Source organism: Rhinopithecus roxellana, chromosome 17 (assembly GCF_007565055.1).
Source record: "Rhinopithecus roxellana isolate Shanxi Qingling chromosome 17, ASM756505v1, whole genome shotgun sequence".
NCBI classification, from domain to species: Eukaryota; Metazoa; Chordata; class Mammalia; order Primates; family Cercopithecidae; genus Rhinopithecus; species Rhinopithecus roxellana.
Window position 1 is genome coordinate 21,147,802 of NC_044565.1, and position 20,295 is coordinate 21,168,096.

Below are 20,295 nucleotides of genomic sequence, written 5' to 3' on the forward strand. Positions count from 1 at the left end.
TGTCTTCTGTCCAATGAATTATCACTTTCTGTCAATTATCTCAAAGAAGAGAGAACTGAACTCATTCATATCAAGCTCTGAATGGTTATACACAGTTTCTCCTCCACCTCCCTCCCCTTCTACTCCCCTTTATACAACAGCATCTCTCACGAAGCATGTGAATTTTAAAAAAATGTGTCTGTTAATCCGAAAGATTTAATGGTCCATTTCAGTAATAAGCCTTTTGAGAGTAGAACCCTCACCACATTTAGCCTAAACTTACTGACCTATTTGAGTCTGCTCTCCCATCCCCTGTGCAGAGTGATGTCTGGTCTCGCTCTTCCAACCTACACCTGGAAAAGCTATTTTATCTCTAATTCCGGCCTGGATATACCCTATTAGGCCAGGGCTTTGCCTTTTAAGTCGGGCTGTGTGACCCAGCTCCCTTTGCTAAATAAATGTGCCTTCAGATTTTAAATGATAAAGACTATTCCAAACACGAGTTAGATTTATTTTCTTCTGTGGTTGACAGAGTATGGCCATTGTCTCCTAATTCCAATAAGTTCAAGTGAACTTAGCCTTTTAGTGTGCTATAAACATGAAATACTCATTCAGGTTTCTTTGCCTTATTTACCGGGTTTGAAGTGCCCTTTATTTTTTTTCTATGTCTATTAAATCCCATCTAATATTTAAGATCCAGTTTATTATGACTGGTCTAGCAAGAATGCTCTGATCACTTCAGCTGTAACTGGTTTCCTTGTTTTTGTAAGTTCCTCAATAGTTACCAACTACAGGTTGCAACTCTTACATATATATGCAATTTTTAATGCTTTGTTAAATATTTCATGTACAAGCATTCATGTTAATTATTTGCATTCATTTTGCTTTCCCAATTAGATTTTTCTTATTAAGTGACTCTCATATTTTATTCCCTCATCATAATCTCTCACAGAAAATTTAAGACTAGGTATGACTGGGATCTTTACCATAAGCTTTCAATAACCTAGTCACCCACCTGTATGTCATCTGTGCCGCCCAGTATAAACACATCTTTGGAGTCACGGTGAGGCAGAATGACAAATTCATTTCTTTTCCAAGAGTCCTCCACCTTAGAAGTAATTCAAGTCTTAGGATATCTGAATTCAGTGTGCTTAGATACTCAATAAAGCATGTGAAATGAAATAAGTAAAAACTCTATAATTATCCCATTTTCCTCCTTATTGCCCTTTAAAATTCTTTTTTTTTTTTTTTTTTGAGAAGGAGTATCGCTCTGTTGCCCAGGCTGGAGTGCAGTGGCGCGATCTCGGCTCACTGCAAACTCCGCCTCCTGGGTTCACACCATTCTTCTGCCTCAGCCTCCTGAGTAGCTGGGACTACAGGCGCCTGCCACCACACCTGGCTAATTTTTTAAATTTTTAAATTTTTTATTTTTAGTAGAGACGAGGTTTCACTGTGTTAGCCAGGATGGTCTTGATCGCCTGACCTCGTGATCCGCCCACCTTGGCCTCCCAAAGTGCTGGGATTATAGGCGTGAACCACCATTCCCGGCCTGCCCTTTAAAATTCTTAAAATCTTCTTCTTGGATAAATGACACTAATTTGCTTAATTTTATTTGATTGACATTCACACATATGCTTTGACAGAAAAAAAATTCTTTTTATGCAGAGGGTTAGTAGGTGTGTATATATTTTTAGTGTAAGGAGATAGTATCATAACTGGGAAAACCTTAATGTCTTTTGAAGCATTTAACAGATTTCTCTGGTAGTTTTGGAGATAATTTATTTGGGTTTAAAAGATCTTTCTTGGGATATGGTTTCTTATATAAGCATGCACATTTCAAACCTTATAGCCATCAAGTTCCTATGTGCTATAGGATAAGCAGAAGGAGGAGATTTTTAGAGGTGAAAACAGTAATACCTGTTGTAAGGAAACAACAGAGGGATGACTGATAATGAGAGAGTGAAAGCTGCAACGTTGAAAAATCCATCCAGCTCACCAAATGTTGAATCTGAAAACTTTCACATTCCCTAATTATATATAGATAAATATATATTCCAGATTTACCTTTTTAAGAATTGCTTCTAAGGCAGCTTCTCCAGAAGCCTGTCCAGATATGTCCTGGATTTCTTGACCAAAGTCAAAAACATGCAACTCGGAGAGCCTCTCCAAGGTTAATGGAATTTCAGCATCCACTAGAGTGGCATCAACTGTTTGTTCAATAGCTGCCCAATGTCTTGCCTTCAAAGTCGGGTTTCTCAAGTCAATGATAACCGGAAGCTGAAAAGCAAACACTCTCAGAGACATGATGCTTTTTATCTTAAAAATATAACCCAAAGGTTCTGGTTTCAATGTATGCATGTAGAGAGCTGGAAAGAGCACCACTTACCCTCTTTCCACAAAGCAAAATCTGGACGACTGCAAATTAATGGCTCTAATTGAGCCTATTAGTGTACATGTGTAACCAACCTGCACCTTATGCACATGTACCCTAGAACTTAAAGTATAATTAAAAAAAAAGAAAAAAAAAAAAAGTATGCAGTGCAGAACCAACTCAAAATTTGGAGAGAGACTGATACTCACAGGTTTCTCCACAAGGAGAAACAACAACTGAAACATTTCCTACCTGGGGCAGATTCCTTGGGATGACATACAAACTATTAAGAAGATTCAGCTAAATTGCAAAAATAGAGCGCTAAATATTAACTGTGGGGTAGAATGAGAATGGAAAGTCTCTGAGCCTACAAATACAATGGAGATTGACAGTGAAGACTGAAAGGACTCCTGAGAAAGCTTTTCTTATGATGCTGGCTTGGGGAGGGAAACAGTGGCCATTATAGTAGCTCCACCAAATTCATCTGCCTTAGCTCCCTTGCGGAAAAAAACCCTTGATGTGTAGGGAAAAGAGCAACAAACTGTGCTACCTTAAGGCATTAGTGGTAACTCATTGATGATATCTTCCTATAACTGGAGAAGTAGAACATGGAAAAAAACAATTTACCCTTGGGGGAGGGACAGAAACAAATGTTAGGCTCAGCACTACAGTTGGAAAAGGGGGAGGAGCACCTGCGATAGGAATTCTGAGAACAAGAGCTAGAGTGCCTCGTAAGATAAAGATTTAATGAGAACATGAGGGAATGTTCCTTCTCACCTCCGCCACCAGGTTAACAAATATTGAGTAAAAATAGCAATGGGATACAGAGTGGAAAGCGGCGAGTGACAGATTCTCAGTGAGCACAAACAAAGGGAAGACCCAAGGTCAGGGGAAAATAGAAATTGAGAAAATAGCCTTTGGTAAACCAGCCCAACCCTATATTCAAGGTATCACTAGAAAAATTTGAAGCCGGTGGTGCCTGAGGGTAACCATAGCAACATCAACCCTTAAACCTAGCCCAATTGGTAATTAGATTTAATGCAACATGTCACACAAAAATCCAAGTAGAAGAAGAGGCATGCTCATTTCCAAGCATAAATATTATTTGCTTTGGTATTTACTGTACTGTATAAGATACCTGACTTTGAACAAAAAATTAAGATGCATGTGAAAAGGCAAGAAAAACCACACATCTAAGAGGCAAAACAATAATCAGATCCAGAAATGACACATATGTTGGAAGTAGATAATTTAAAATAACTATGATACGTTAAAGGTTCTAAAGGAAAAGTTAGATAACAAGCAAAATCAGTTGGGAAATGTCAACAGAGAGATGGAAAGTACAATTATAAATCGAACAAAAACGCTAGAAATAAAAAAAGAGATGAGATTAAAAAATGCCTGTAAAGGGTTTAACATAGCCAAGGAATTAATAAACTTGAAGATAAATAAGTATAAATTCCAGAAACTGACACACAGAAAAAAGAGAGAAAAGAAAAAATAAAAACAAAACAGATCATCCAAGACCTGTGGGACAATATCAAACAGCCTAAAGTACACATCACAGAAATCACAGAAGGAGAAGAGAGAGAGAAAACAGAGCAGAAGAAATGTTTGAAAAGTAACAGTTGCAAAATTTTTCAAAATTAAAAACAAACACCAAATCACAGATCCAAGAAACTCAGAGAACATCAAGCAAAATAAATTTGAACAGTAAACAATAACACATGCACACCTAGGCATACTCTATTCCTAACTGATGAGAATCAAGATGAAGAGAAAATCTTGAAGGTAGCCAGACCAAAAAAAAAAAAAAAAAAAAGACACATCATCTATAGAACAACGAAAGTTTAAAACTACAGCAGACTGCTTGTCCAAAATCATGCAAGCAAGAAAAGAATACCTCCAAATTACTGAAGGAAAAACAGAAACAAAAACTGTTGACTCAGAATTATATACACAGTGAAAATATCATTCAAAACTAAAGGATAAAGACTTCCTCAAAATAAAAACCGAGGAAATTAATTGTTAGCATACATACTCGATTAAGAAATATTAAAGGATATTCTTTAGGCAGAATGAGCACGTTATGAGTCAGAAACTTAGATCCGCACAAAGCAATGAAGAACATTGGAAATGGAATACTGGTAAAGTGAAATTCATTTTCTTTCTTATTTTTATTGCTCTAAAAGATAACTGTCTGGAGCAAAAATAGTAAAAATAAGTTATATTTATAGTATACGTAAATATAGACATAACATCATCAGCACAAAGAATGTATGGAGGAATTAATTGGGTGTGTACTATTATAAGGTCTTTACAGTACATGTGAAATAGTAAAATTTTTGATTTGGGTTAATTATAAATCTATATTTTAAGCTTAGGATAACAATTTTAAACAATTTTATAAAAAATTGTGTCTAAAAATGATTGAAAAAGTGGTATGAATGATAATTTCAGTGAGAAGATAAAATGGAATAATAAAATATGCAATTAAATTAAAAGGTGCAAAAAGAGAAAAAAAGAAACAAAGAACAAATAGAATAAATAAAACAGCTAGCAAGATGGTGATTTAATCCAACTATATAAATAATGACTTTAAATGTGAATGGACTACACACACCTGTTAAGGGACTAAGAATGTCAGACTGGATAAAAAAATAGGAAGCAATTCTATGCTATCCAAAAAAATATATTCTAAATATAAAAACACAGACAAATTAAAAGTAAAAAATGCAGAAAGCCATGTCACACAAACACTAAAAGAAAGCTGAACTAGCTATATTAATTTCGGACAATGTAAATGTTAGAAAAAGGAATCTTATCAGAGATAAAGAGAGACAATTTATAAATGATGAAAGGGTCAATTCCTCAAAAAGAAGTAACTATACTAAATGTGCACACATACAACAACACAACATCAAAATAAATGAAGCACCACTATCTTGAGGTGGCAGTATCATCATAAAGTTATTCACTCATTCATTCAAACATTCATTTATATCAGAATGAATTCATGGATATTTATTTTATAACGGGTTATAATACAATACTACATTTTTTTTCCCTCAAATTATTATGGCTTTGGCCATTAAGACTTCCTTGCCCTTTTGATATTCTCTCATCATTTTGTTTTTTGAGCCCTTTCTTTCTTCCCAGCACCTCAAGATGCTCCAGGCTCATCTTGCATATTTCCTGACTCATCCATATACTCAGTCATTTCTACAAGCTTTCCTTATAGTATTATTATAGTAACAATATTATTATAGTATAATAATAATATACTATAATATTATAGTATAATAATAATAATAATATAGTATTATTATTCCTTATAGTATTAAAAATGAAAATCTGGGCCAGGCAAGGTGGTTCACATCTGTAATCCCAGCACTTTGGGAGGCTGAGGCGGGTGGATCACAAGGTCAGGAGATCGAGACCATCCTGGCTAACACGGTGACACCCCGTCTCTACTAAAAATACAAAAAATTAGCTGAGCGTGGTGGCGGGTGCCTGTAGTCCCAGCTACTCGGGAGGCTGAGGCAGGAGAATGGCATGAATGCGGGAGGTGGAGCTTGCAGTGAGCAGAGATCGCACCGCCCCTGCACTTCAGCCTGGGTGATGGAGCAAGACTCCATCTCAAAAAAAAAAAAAAAAAAAAAAGAAAAGAAAAGAAAATCTGGATACAAATTATGCTCATCACTACTGGGATGTCCATGCTTTTAGGAGGTGGAACATAAATTTCCACCCCTTAAGTATGGCTGTGCATAGTAACTTCCCTTCAAAGAATACAGTATGGAAAGGGCAGTAGTAACTGTACAGTTAAGACAAATGCTACTTCAACCATGTGGTCAAGCTGAACACCATCAGTGAAAAGTCATGTTGACAGCATGTATTTTGGATATGAGGGGATGAAAATGATACTTTAGCTGTCTTGTCTTCTTTGTAAGAATCTATAATTCCAGTGTAATTATGAGAAAAACAGCAGACAAATCCAAATTGAAGGATATTATACAAACTACTTGACTAGTACTTTTCAAAATGATCAAGGTCATGAAAAACAAGGACAGTCTGAGAAACTGTCACAGTCTAGTAGAGCCTAAGAAGACATGACAACTGAATGTAATGTTTTGTTATAGATGAAATCTTGGGACAGAAAAAGAAAAGGATGTTAGGTAAAAACTAAGAAAACTCAGATAAAGCATGGACTTTAGTTAATAACAATGGATTGATATTGGTACATTAGTGGTGACCAGTGTATTATACTAATGTAACATATTAATAAAAGAAACAGAATGTGGAGTATATGGGAACCCTTGGTATATTGTTATAACTTTTCTATGAATCTAAAACTATTCTAAAATAAAAGTATTTTAAAAAATAAATGCATAAACTGATAGAATGGAAAGGAGAATTACGTAAATCCACAATCATAGTTGGAGAGTTCAACACTCCTCTCTGAGTCACTAACAGAATAAGCAGGCAGAAAATCAGCAAGGGTATAGATGACCTGAACACCACCGCCAACCAAATCTACCTAATTAACACTTGTAGAATGATCGCTGAGCAACAGCGGAATGCACATTCTTCTCAATGCATATGGAAGATTCACCAAAATTGAGCATATTCTGGGATATAAAACAAACCTTACAAAATTTAAAAGGACAGAAATCATAAAACTATGTTTTTGGACCATAAGAGAGTTTTATTGATATTGAGAAGCTAAATATAAAATACATATGGAAAGGCAAAGGAATTAGAACAGACAAAACAACTGTAAAAAGGAAGAACAAAATTGAAGGATTAAGGCTACTCGATTTCAAGACTTGCTAGCTATCATGATTAAGAAAGTGTGGTATTGATGTAAGAATAGGCTTATAGAACAATGAAACAGAACAGAGTCCAGAAATAGACTAAAAAATACAGTCAATTGACTTTTGGTAAAGGTGCAAAGGTGAGTCAATGGAGAAGAGTGTCTGGGGAGGATAGTCATTTTCAAATAATGACTGAAGAAAAAATAGTAATTTCAAATACTGCTGCTGCATTAATTGGATATAATATGTACAAAAGTACACCATGATACCTCATATTTTATGAAAAAATTAACTCAAAATAGATCATATATCTAAACATAGAAAACAAAACCTTTAAACTTCTAACACAAGAACATAGAGCAAATCTGTGTGACTTTAAGTTTCAAAAAACACATTTGGTATAGTATATACTAAAAGCTTGCTTGATCCATGGAAGACAAATAGCATATGAGATGATGTTCAACATTATTAGTAATTAGAAAAATGCAAATTATGACTTTTTTAAATTAAAGTTCCAGGGTACATGTACACAACGTGCAGGTTTGATACATAGGTATACATGTGCCATGTTGGTGTGCTGCACCCATCAACTCTTCATTTACATTAGGTATTTCTCCTAATGCTATCCATCCCCCAGACCCCCACACTCTGACAGGACCCGGTGTGTGATGTTCCCTGCCCTGTGTCCAAGTGTTCTCATTGTTCAATTCCCACCTATGAGTGAGAACATGTGGTATTTGGTTTTATGTCTTTGTGATAGTTTGCTGAGAATGATGGTTTCCAGCTTCATCCATGTCCTTGCAAAGGACATGAACGCATCCTTTTTTATGGCTGCATAGTATTCCATGGTGTATATGTGCCACATTTTCTTAATCCAGTCTATCACTGATGGACATTTGGGTTTGTTCCAAGTCTTTGTTATTGTGAATAGTGCCTCAACAAACATACATGTGCAGGTGTCTTTATAGTAGCATGATTTGTAATCCTTTGGATATATACCCAATAAAGGGATTGCTGGGTCAAATGGTATTTCTAGTTCTAGATCCTTGAGGAATCGCCACACTGTCTTCCATGTCTTCCACAATGGCTGAACTAATTTACACTCTCACCAACAGTGTAAAAGCGTTCCTATTTCTCCACATCCTCTCCAGCATCTGTTGTTTCCTGATTTTTTAATGATCGCCATTCTAACTGGCATGAGATGGTATCTCATTGTGGTTTTGATTTGTGTTTCTCTGATGACCAGTGATGATGAGCATTTTTTCATGTGTCTGTTGGCTGCATAAATGTCTTTTGAGAAGTGTTTGTTCATATCCTTTGCCCACTTTTTGATGGGGTTGTTTGTTTTTTTCTTGTAAATTTGTTTAAGTTCTTTGTAGATTCTGGATATTAGCCCTTTGTCAGATGGGTAGATTGCAAAAATTTTCTCTCATTCTGTAGGTTGCTTGTTCAGTCTGATGGTAGTTTCTTTTGCTGTGCAGAAGCTCCTTAGTTTAATTAGATCCCATTTGTCTGTTTTGGCTTTTGCTGCCTTTGCTTTTGGTGTTTTAGTCATGAAGTCCTTGCCCATGCCTATGTCCTGAATGGTATTTCCTAGGTTTTCTTACAGAGTTTTTATGGTTTTAGGTCTAACACTTAAGTCTTTAATCTATCTTGAATTAATTTTTGTATGAGGTGTAAGGAAGTGATCCAGTTTCAGCTTTCTACGTATGGCTAGCCAGTTTTCCCAGCACCATTTATTAAATAGGGAATCCTTTCCCCATTTCTTGTTTTTGCCAGGTTTGTCAAAGATCAGATGGTTGTGGATGTGTGGTATTATTGCTGAGGGCTCTGTTCTGTTCCATTGGTCTGTATCTCTGTTTTGGTAGCAGTACCATGCTGTTTTGGTTACTGTAGCCTTGTAGTATAGTTTGAAGTCAGGTAGCATGATGCCTCCAGCTTTGTTCTTTTTGCTTAGGATTGTCTTGGCAATGCGGGCTCTTTTTTGGTTCCATATGAACTTTAAAGTAGTTTTTTCCAATTCTGTTTATAGTATTCTCTGATGGTAGTTTGTATTTCTATGGGGTTGGTGGTGATATTCCCTTTATCATTTTTTATTGCGTCTATTTGATTCTTCTTTTCTTATTAGTCTTGCTAGCGGTCTTTTCAAAAAACCAGCTCCTGGATTCACTGATTTTTTGGAGGGTTTTTTGTGTCTCTATCTCCTTCAGTTCTGCTCTGATCTTAGCTATTTCTTGCCTTCTGCTAGCTTTTGAATGTGTTTGCTCTTGCTTCTCAAGTTCTTGTAACTGTGATGTTAGGGTGTCAATTTTAGATCTTTCCAGCTTTCTCTTGTGGGCATTTAGTGCTATAAATTTCCCTCTACACACTGCTTTAAATGTGTCCCAGAGATTCTGGCATGTTGTATCTTTGTTTTCATTGGTTTCAAAGAACATCTTTATTTCTGCTTTCATTTTGTTATGTACCCAGCAGTCATTCAGTAGCAGGTTGTTCAGTTTCCAAGTAGTTGTGCAATTTCGAGTGAGTTTCTTAATCCTGAGTTCTAATTTGATTGCACTGTAGTCTGAGAGACAGTTTGTTGTGATTTCTGCTCTTTTACATTTGCTGAGGAGTGCTTTACTTTCAATTATGTGGTCAATTTTAGAAGAAGTGCGATGTGGTGCTGAGAAAAATGTATATTCTGTTGATTCAGGGTGGAGAGTTCTGTAGAAGTCTACTAGGTCCACTTGGTGCAGAGCTGAGTTCAGGTCGTGGATATCCTTGTTAACCTTCTGTCTTGTTGATCTGTCTAATGTTGACAGTGGGGTGTTAAATCTCCCATTATTATTGTGTGGGAGTCTAAGTCTCTTTGTAGGTCTCTAAGGACTTACTTTATGAATCTGGGTGCTCCTGTATTGGGTACATATATATTTATGATAGTTAGCTCTTCTTGTTAAATTGATCCGTTTACCATTATGTAATAGCCTTCTTTGTCTCTTTTGTTGGTTTAAAGTCTGTTTTATCAGAGACTGGGATGCAACCCCTGCTTTTTTTTGTTTTCCATTTGCTTGGTAGATCTTCCTGCATCCCTTTATTTTGAGCCTATGTGTGTCTCTGCACGTGAGATGGGTCTCCTGAATACAGCATATTGACATGTCTTGACTCTTTATCCAATTTGCCAGTGTGTGTCTTTTAACTGGGGCATTTAGCCCATTTACATTTAAGGTTAATATTGTTATGTGTGAATTTGATCCTGTCATTATGATGTTGGTTGGTTATTTTCCCCAGGAACTGATGCATTTTCTTCATAGCATCACTGGTCTTTACAATTTGGCATGTTTTTGCAGTGGCTGGTACCAGTTGCTTCTTTCCATGTTCAGTGCTTCCTTCAGGAGCTCTTGTATGGCAGGCCTGGTGGTGACAAAATCTCTCAGCATTTGCTTGTCTGTAAAGGATTTTATTTCTCCTTCACTTATGAAGCTTAGTTTCCCTGGATATGCAATTCTGGGTTGAAAATTTTTTTTAAGAATGTTGAATATTGGCCCCCACTCTCTTCTGGCTTGTAGGGTTTCTGCCAAGAGATCCGCTGTTAAGTCTGATGGGCTTTGAGACTAAGTCTCGCTCTATGACCCATGCTGGAGTGCAGTGGCACGATCTCGGCTCACTGAAACCTCCACCTCCCAGGTTCAAGCTATTCTCCTGCCTCTGCCTCCGGAGTAGCCAGGACTACAGGGACACACCATCACACCCAGCTAACTTTTGCATTTTTAGTAGAGATGGGGTTTCACCATGTTGGCCAGGATGGTCTTGATCTCTTGACCTTGTCATCCACCCTCCTCGGCCTCCCAAAGTGCTGGGATTACAGGCGTGAGCCACCGCGCCTGGCCAATTATGACCATTTTAAGACGCTTCCATCCATTGTTTAGAATGATTGAAATTAAAGAACAAAACAAAACAGAAAGGTCCCTCACAATAACAAGGGCTAGTGATGATTAGGAGAAACTGGAATTCTCATAAATTGTTAGTGAAAAGCCAAAATGTTACGTTTGCTTGGAACACATTTTGGCAACTTCTTATAAAGTTAAACATACACTTACTATACAACCTAATAATCCTACTTCTAGTTATTTACCCGAGTTAATAGAAAACTCATGTTTACACAAAACAAAAAGCTGTACACGAAAGTTTATAGCAGCTTCATTAAAAATCACTACAAAATGAGACGGAACTCAGATATCTTTTACCAAGTGAATGGATAAAGGAACTATGGTACATCTACATAACAGAATACTAGAAAATAAAAATAAATGAACTGGCTGGGCATGGTGGCTCAGGCCTGTGATTCCAGCACTTTGGGGGAGCTGAAGCGGGAAGATTGCTTGAGCCCAGGAATTCAAGACCAACCTGAGCAACACAGTGAGATCCTGTCTCATAGAAAGAAGGAAAGAAAGAGAAAAAGAAAGAGAGAAATGAACTATTGCTTCACATGACAACATGGAAGAATATTTTTTCTCTTAAAAAATTATAATTCACAGAATTATGCTACCATCACCTCTATCTAATTTTAGAACATGTCATCACTCCAAAATGAAACCCCATACTCATTAGGTCCCATTAGTAGTCACTCCACTTCTTCCTCCCCACAGTGCCTGGTAACCATGAGTTCACTTTCTCATTATAGATTTCTTTATTCTGGACATTTCATATAAATGACATGCTACCTGGCCCTTTTTTGTGACTGGCTTCTCTTACTTTGCATCATGTTTTAAAATTTTTAATCTTATTTTTTGCAGACATGAGGCCCCACTATGTTGTACAGACTGGTCTCGAACTCCTGGGCTCAAGTGATCCTCCCTCCTTGGCCTCTCAAAGTATTGGGATTACAGGCTTGAGTCACCGCACCCAACCTAGCATCATGTTTTTAAGGTTCATCTATTCTGTTGCACATACTACTTAATTTCATTTTACTACTGAATAAAATTCCTTCATATAGATATGCCACATTTTATTTCTCCAATTTATTAATTGATGGAAATTTGTTTGTTTCCCCACTTTTGGCTACTATGAACAATGCTGCTATGAACATTTGTATCAAAGCTTCTGTGTGAACACACGTTTTTAATTATCTTGGCCATATATCTAGGAGCAGAATCACTTGGTAATATGGTAGGTCTATATTTAACATCTTGAACAAACTGCCAGATTAGTTTCCAAAGTGGCTGTACCACCTTACAATCCTACCAGCAACATGCGGAAGTTCTAACTTCTGCATATTCCCTATAATAATACTTATTCCTATACCATCTGTCTCTTTGATCATAGCCATCCTAGTGTGTGTAAAGTGCTACCTCATTGTGGCTTTGTTTTGCATTTCCCTAATCACTAATGGTGTTCAGCATCTTTTCATGTGTCTTCTTTGGGGAAGTGTGTATTCAAATCTTTTGCCCATTTTAAAGCGTTATTTGTCTTTTTATTTGTAAGAGTATGTTATATATTTTGGGTACAACTACATAGAGGAATCTTAAATGCATTTTGCTGAGTGAATGAATCCAGACCCAAAAGGCTGCATGTTGTATTATTCTATTTATATAATATTCTGTAAAAGGCAAAACTATAGAGACAGAAAACAGATCAGCGGTTGTGCAGAATTGTGATAGAGGGAAAGGCTGACTACAAAGGGACAACACAAGCAAATTTTTAGGGTAATGAAATTGTTCTGTATGGTACTATTGTATTGGATACATTACCCATTTGTAAAAACCCAGAGAACTGTATGCCACAAAAAGTAACCTCTACTGTATTCAAGTTTAAAAGAATATAAACCAGGATTTCGAGGGAACCCAAGATGGCATGCAGACTGTAACAAATAAATTTGTTTACAATTGTATGATATAATCACACTAAAGGCAATAAAGAAGAAAGAAGCTGACTTAAACAACTTGGGAAAGTGTTTTGACTAGATATTGTAAGCTAAAGGGGAAAATATTATGCAAATAACACTCTTTTCAAGCTGGAAAATTGTCTTTTCATTGTGTCTGAAGCTTTGCTTACTTTTCTTCTCCACATTTTTTTTTTTTAGTTCTTTATTTCATCTTTAAAAAAAAAAAAAAAAACCCTAAAATTGTCCAGGCACAGTGGCTCACACCTGTAATCCCAGCACTTTGGGAGGCTGAGGCAGGTAGATCACATGAGGTCAGGATTTCGAGACCAGCCTGACCAACATAGTGAAACCCCGATTGTACTGAAAAAACACACAAAATTAGCCCAGCGTGGTGGGTGGCAGGTGCCTATAATCCCAGCTACTTGGGAGGCTGGGGCAGGAGAATCGCTTGAACCCAGGAGGCCAAGATTGCAGTGAGCTGAGATTGCGCCACTGCACTCCAGTCTGGGCAATAAGAGTGAACAAAAAACAAACAAACAAACAAAACAACAACAACAACAAAACACCCTAAAATTGTTTAAAAAACTAAAATCATATCCTGTTTCTTAACCATTTTAAGCACTGGCTTAGCTGAGATGGTTTCAAAGATTCAGCCCTGTACACCTGCAGCCTGGCTTCCCAACTTTCTTCACATAATAGCACATCTGGAAAATGGCATAGTTGTGTGGTGCACTGATGCAAATGGACAAGGCCAACTGGACAAGTCTACCCCAGCATCATCTGGCTCCCTAAGGGTTTGAGCATATCAGTATCTTAGCATAACTACAACCTATTCCTGCACTATTTCCGTTACCACTTGGGAAACACTCTGAATGCCCCTCCTAACCACAGTATTCAACTGTCCTTGGCCAAATGAAGACAGGATGCAGTCCGTGCCACTACAAAAAAACGAATTTTGACTATTGTTTTTTCTGTCTGCAAAGCTGACTAACTTAATCAGGGAATAATTCCTGATATTGGTCTCATTAGCATCAATTAATAACCAATTGGCCTACAGTTTTTGAAATAACTTCTACCAACCTTACCTTTGCTTTCATTTTTTCCACCTTGTATTTGAGCTGGGGCACTACACTGTTGGGTGGCAAGCCTTTTTCCAGTTGGGTCACAAATTTAGCATATTTAGAAACTTGACCATTTAGGACTTCTGGATCCAGGCAATCAAATTTGGACTATGAAAAATTTAAAAAGCAAAGCAAAACAAGTTAAAACATAAAGTAAAAGTCAAGTTTGAAATACTAAAAAAACTTTTAAAAGTTAATCCAAATCTACACTATGCTTTTGGAAATGGCTTTACTTATTAAATTGCTAATAATATTATATATCCAGCATCACCTGTTTATTCCTTTCATGTTCTTGCCTCCTACATCATCAAACGTAGTATTGGAATCTCCTTAATTTATTTCTGAGGGTCAATATGCATAAACTCCTCGAAGGAGACAAATAGCTATTTTTTTACTCTTGCTAACCAGAAATTTCTCACCTAGTAGTCTTCTATTATTTGATTATATACCTGTTTAACATAAATACTTTAAATTCATAAATTATTCATAAAATTATAGATCTACATACTTATATATAGATCTATAATTGTTTTTCTCAGTTATGTAAACATATAAGTATACAGATATATTGACATGTCAGATAGACACACATATATACTGATGGCAGTAGAAAATTTGTAAACCTTCATTTTTCTTTTATTCTAAATCCATCATTTTCCTTCTGCTCCTTAATGGGTTTTCTTGTGCATTTCCTAGGGTGAATGCATCCTATGTTGGAAGCCACTGCTCTAATCCATGGTGGTAATCAGAAAATTCTTTTTAAGCTGCATCTTCTCAAGAATATTTTTTTACTTCTGAGATAAGTGATAAATGAGTTAAAGGAGTTATAACTGGTGTTATAGCATATATTTGTTTTTTATTTTCTATTTTCTCCACCAAAGGTAAGTTCTATGTTTGAACTTTGTTCTTCTTATTCTCCACTAGTACTCCCAGCACCTAGAACATTACATTACCTGGAACATATTTCCTATGCTACTGTTTTTTAACCAAGGCATGTGTCTTCTAATTATAGGCATCAGCACGGGTAGGATGAATAAGAAGTGTAAAACAATATTTGTGAGGTTGACAGTATTTCTAACATGTCCATACCACACTTGAAAGTATAGGTGGCCATCTATTTTGCCTCATAGAGAGTTGACCCTTGTTAAGGATTGAATATAGGGCAGATCCTAGAAACAAAACTCTCTGATGGCTGTTGATACTTGGCTCCTTAATTTAAAAAGTTTACTATTGAGCTCTTAAAGGAAGATCCCAGATTTTATCACTCTATCCTATTACAGTGAACAAAACGGCTTCCTTTTTCAAAGGCCAACAAAAGTAGAAACCTAAAGTGCGTAGATCACAAATAAAATCCTACAATCCTCAAGAAGACTGAAGTGTATGATGACAACATTGTGTTTAGAAACCACAAAGTTGGCCGGGTGCGGTGGCTCAAGCCTGTAATCCCAGCACTTTGGGAGGCCGAGACGGGTGGATCACGAGGTCAGGAGATCGAGACCATCCTGGTCTACACGGTGAAACCCCGTCTCTACTAAAAAATACAAAAAACTAGCTGGGCGAGATGGCGGGCGCCTGTGGTCCCAGCTACTCGGGAGGCTGAGGCAGGAGAATGGCGTAAACCCGGGAGGCGGAGCTTGCAGTGAGCCGAGATCACGCCACTGCACTCCAGCCTGGGCGACAGAGCTAGATTCCATCTCAAAAAAAAAAAAAAAAAAAAAGAAACCACAAAGTGATTAAATATCACACAGCATTGTCCATTGATGCTTCCATTATGTAGCCTTCTAATATGCAGGACCTGAGAAGCCTGGCTTACAAGAATACTTTCTTCCCTGTAGCATACAGTGACATAAGGACCTTTGTGCTCTTCGCTGGAAAGCTTATAAAAATTCTCAGAAAATGATACCATTGCATATTTTACTGAGATTAAGAAAAGCACCAGATTGTTAAAAGTTATAATTCAAATTATTAGAATTTTAAGATTAATTCATACAAAAATAATTTAAGAACTGAAGGCTTTTTTTCCCTACCTTTAACCACTCTTGTTGGAGTTTATCCCATTCAGAGAAAGAATCCCAGAGCAATTGTTTGAGCTTCAGTTCAGCACTGACTTCTTCCAAAGCTTCAAACTTGGACACTTCTACCTTTAAAAATGTAGTACACAAAATGCACAATTTAGTTTTCAGATATAATGAGCATATGCTATTCTCCTATTAGTAATTTTTGGTACAATGATTGCTTGGCAGAATGTGCATCCTAAACGGATTAAGAAAAGGAGCACTAGAAACAAATGAAGAAAAAAAGAAAACTTCACAAAACCCCACATATATTAGAATTTCCATTACAGTAACAAAATATAACTCCTGGTATTTCCTTAGAACTTAAATATTCTCCAAAGACATAAATATTATAAGAGTAACACAGGCATTCTTCTTTGAGTTGGATGATACATGCACATATATGTTAGGCCTTCTAGGGAAAGCAGATGAGTCTTTAGAGGCACTGATTTATATTGGGCTTCTGTACTTAAATGGCAGAAGAAGATGATGACTGTGCGGTAGCTGGTGGGGAAGATAGTGAAGTTTAAGATGGAGAGGACAGCATGGTTTCTGACTCTTTTCTAAACACGGACTTTATATGAACCCCATGGAGAGGAAGGGTGTAAGAAAATCTGAAGAAGGTATTTTCATGAGAAGTGTTTTAAGATTGCCTTGGCTCAACGCTGGGGAAACTTTCAGGGAGTTAGTTGGTTACACAGAAATTCTTGGACTTTGACATTAGGAATTTAGTCTTGTCTTCCATTAAGAGTTGCAAATGATTTCCTGCAACCTAGATTAGTTAGGCTTTCATGCCTATTCTCCAAATAATTGAAAGCCACAGAAGGAAGGCTAGATCAGAGGCAATCAGGAAGGAATCAGTCATGAAGTCATAGACAGGGAAGATGGAAGGAGGAAGACACACTTTCATTTCAGGTTCTGTGATTTTTAAAAATTAATTTTTTAACTTTTCTTTTTATTGTGGTAAAAACCACATTAATGAGATCTATTATTTTAATAAATTTTTAAGTGTAAAGTACAGTAATGCTAACTATAACAATGTTAACAATGTTATTTAATGTACTTTTTCTAATAGTTTTTCATGTTGCATAACTGAAACTTTATACATCTAGAACAACTCCTCATTTCCCCCTCCTCCTAGCCTCTGGAAACCACCGTTCTACTTTCTGCATATATGAGTTTGACTACTTTAGATGTCTCATATAAATGAGATCATGCAGTATTTGTCCTTTTGTAGCTGGCTTATTTCACTAAGCATAATGTCCTCTAGGTTCATCCATGCTGTGGCATAGCAGGATTTTCTTCTTTTGTGAGGCTGAGTAAAATTCTATGTTATGTAGATACCACATTTTCTTTATCCATTCATCTGCTGATGGACATTTTAAGTTGTTTCCATATCTTGGCTATTGAGAACAATGCTGCAATGAACATGGGAGTACAAATATATCTTTAAGAGCCTGATTCAATTATTTGGGATATATGCTCATAAATGGGATCATTGGGTCATTTTTAATTTTTTTAATTTTTGAGGAACCACCATGCTGTTTTCCATAGTGTTGGCACCATTCTACATTCTCATCTACAGTGTAAAGGATTCCAGTTTCCACACATCCTTGCCAATATTTATCATTCATTTTATTTTTGTAATGGCTATTCTAACAGATGTGAGGTGATACCTTCTTGTGGTTTGATTTTAATTTCCCTGATGATTACTGATGTTGGGTGTCTTTTCACATGCCTGTTGACCATTTGTATGTCTTCTTTAGAGAAATGTTCATTCAAGTCCTTTGTCCATTTTAAAAACTGTTTGTTTATTTATTTATTTATTTATTTTGGCTATTGTGTTGTAGGAATTCCTTATATATAAGGAGTTTAGATAATAACCTCTTATCAAGTATATAATTTACACAGTTTTTCCCTCATTCTGTATGTTGCCTTTTTACTCTGTTGATTGTTCCCTTTGCTTTGCAGAAGCTGTTTAGTTTGATGTAGTTCCACTTGTCTATTTCTGTTTTTGTTGCATTGGTTTTTGGTGTCACATCCAAGAAATCATAGCCAAGGCCAATGTCATGAAGATTTATCCTACATTTTCCTCTAGGAATTTTATAGTTTTAGGTCTTTTAAGTCTTTAACCCATTTGTTTTGAATTGATTTTTGTGTAAGGGTTCAGCTTCATTCTTTTGCACGTGAATATCCAGTTCCTGAACACCATTTGTTGAAGAGACTATGCTTTCCCTGTTGTGAATTTTTGGCACCTTTGCCAAAGATGAGTTGACCATATTTGTTGATTTATTTTGGGGCTTTCCATTCTGTTTCATTGGTCTATATGTCTGAATGTATGCTAGTACCACACTATTTTAATTACTATAGCTTTGTAATATGTTTTTAGATTAGGAAGTGTGAAGCCTCTAGCTTTTTTCTTGTTTCTCAAGATTGCATTGGGTACTCAAGGTCCTCTGTGGTTCCCTATACATTTTAGAATTTGTTTTCAATATTTCTTTAAAAATGTCATTGGGAATTTGATAAAGATTGCATTGAATGTATAGGTCACTTTGGGTAGTACAGGTATTTTAACAATATTAAGTGGTCTAATCAATGAACATGGGATATCTTTTGATTTATTTGTGTATTATTTCATTTCTTTCATCACAGTTTTTTAGTTTTCAGTGTGTGAGTCTTTCACCTCCTAGGTTAAGTTTGTTTCTACTTTATTATTATTATTTTTGATTCTGTTGTAAATGGCATGCTACTTTTTATGCTACTGCAAATTGTTTTCTTTATCTTTTGGATTGTTTGTTGTTAGTATAAAATGCAACTAATTCATGTAAGTTGATTTTGTATTCTGCAACTTTACTGAGTTTATTTATTAGTTTTAATTTTTTCCCCATGGAGTTTTAGGGTTTTCTACACATAAGATACCTAGAATATGCTGGATCCTGTCACTACTCCAAGACAGGTGATATAGAAGTTTGTCCCTTGAGCAGTCCCCTGATAATGTATCACATTGGGCAGCCACTTCAAATCTTTCCCTGTCCAGGTAAAAGCTGAGATTTGGGAATTCTTGCTTGCTTACTCTGCACTGAGTCAGGGGTCGGGGGAGGGGTGTTAATGGCTAGTGAGTGCAAACTGGTCGAAACCGTTGCTTTTGTTCTCAGTGGTTCCAACCTGGGGCCTTTCCTGTCCATAATCAAATTCAGGCAAGAGAGAAACCAGTCTCTCAGGCAGACTCCTAAAGTGTCAGAATGCTGTATATTCCATCCAGTCTAGCTTTCCCTCCCTCACCAGGGAGAGGCTGAGAACTTCCTCCTAACTGTGTAGCACTGTGCTGGGGGCAGGAATCACAGTGAAAGGGTGTTACAAATTATTCTACTCCTTCAATCAGCTGATTTTATACTTGCCCAGGGTGCAAGAGACTCTCAACTTGCCTTTGTATTTCTGACAAAATAAGTTGGTTCAGGGGTTGTTGAGTCAGTGTGTCCAAGGGAAAAAGGAGGGGCTGGGGCTTCATACTCTGCTGTCTTGCTGACAGGACCAATGATATTCTTTCTTACTCAAGGAGTGCTCACATGCGAGTTGTAGCTTTTTTTTCTTTGAAATGGAGCCTTGCTCACACTGTCACCCAGGTTGGAGTGCAGTGGTGCGATCTCGGCTCACTGCAACCTCCACCTCCTGGGTTCAAGTGATTCTCCTGCCTCAGCCTCCCAAGTAGCTGGGATTACAGGCATCTGCCACCACGCCTAGCTAATTTTTCGCATTTTTAGTAGAGATGGGGTTTCATCATGTTGGCCAGGCTGGTCTCGAACTCCTGACCTTGTGATTTGCCAGGCTTGGCCTCCCAAAGTGCTGGGATTACAGGTGTGAGCCACCGTGCCCGGCCAAGTTGTAGCTTTTTATCAAGTAGTATTTCCTCCATACCTTGCTCCTTACTACATACCTTCCTGTCTTGTAGGTCAGTTAACTCAACTGGGAACAACTTTGAACTCTAGTTCCTTCACACAAATCTGCCTCAAGTATCACCAGCCTTATTGGCTGGTATCAAGTTCATAATTTTCAGACTTCTCTACCAATCCCTGGACCCTGGAGTAGACAGCATGTC

At 36.9% G+C, this 20,295-nt stretch overlaps 1 protein-coding gene across 2 annotated transcripts in view; it reads right to left on the reverse strand.

Moving 5' to 3' along the window:
- DNAH6 (dynein axonemal heavy chain 6) overlaps positions 1 to 20,295 on the reverse strand; it is a 330,576-nt gene that overhangs the window by 227,259 nt on the left and 83,022 nt on the right. For both annotated transcript variants that reach the window (XM_030920632.1, XM_030920633.1), the window contains 4 exons: positions 16,173 to 16,286; positions 14,110 to 14,253; positions 2,044 to 2,256; positions 995 to 1,087 (listed from right to left, as the gene is read on the reverse strand). In XM_030920632.1, coding sequence (XP_030776492.1) covers positions 995 to 1,087; positions 2,044 to 2,256; positions 14,110 to 14,253; positions 16,173 to 16,286 — 564 coding nt within the window. The remainder of the gene's footprint in view (positions 1 to 994; positions 1,088 to 2,043; positions 2,257 to 14,109; positions 14,254 to 16,172; positions 16,287 to 20,295) is intronic.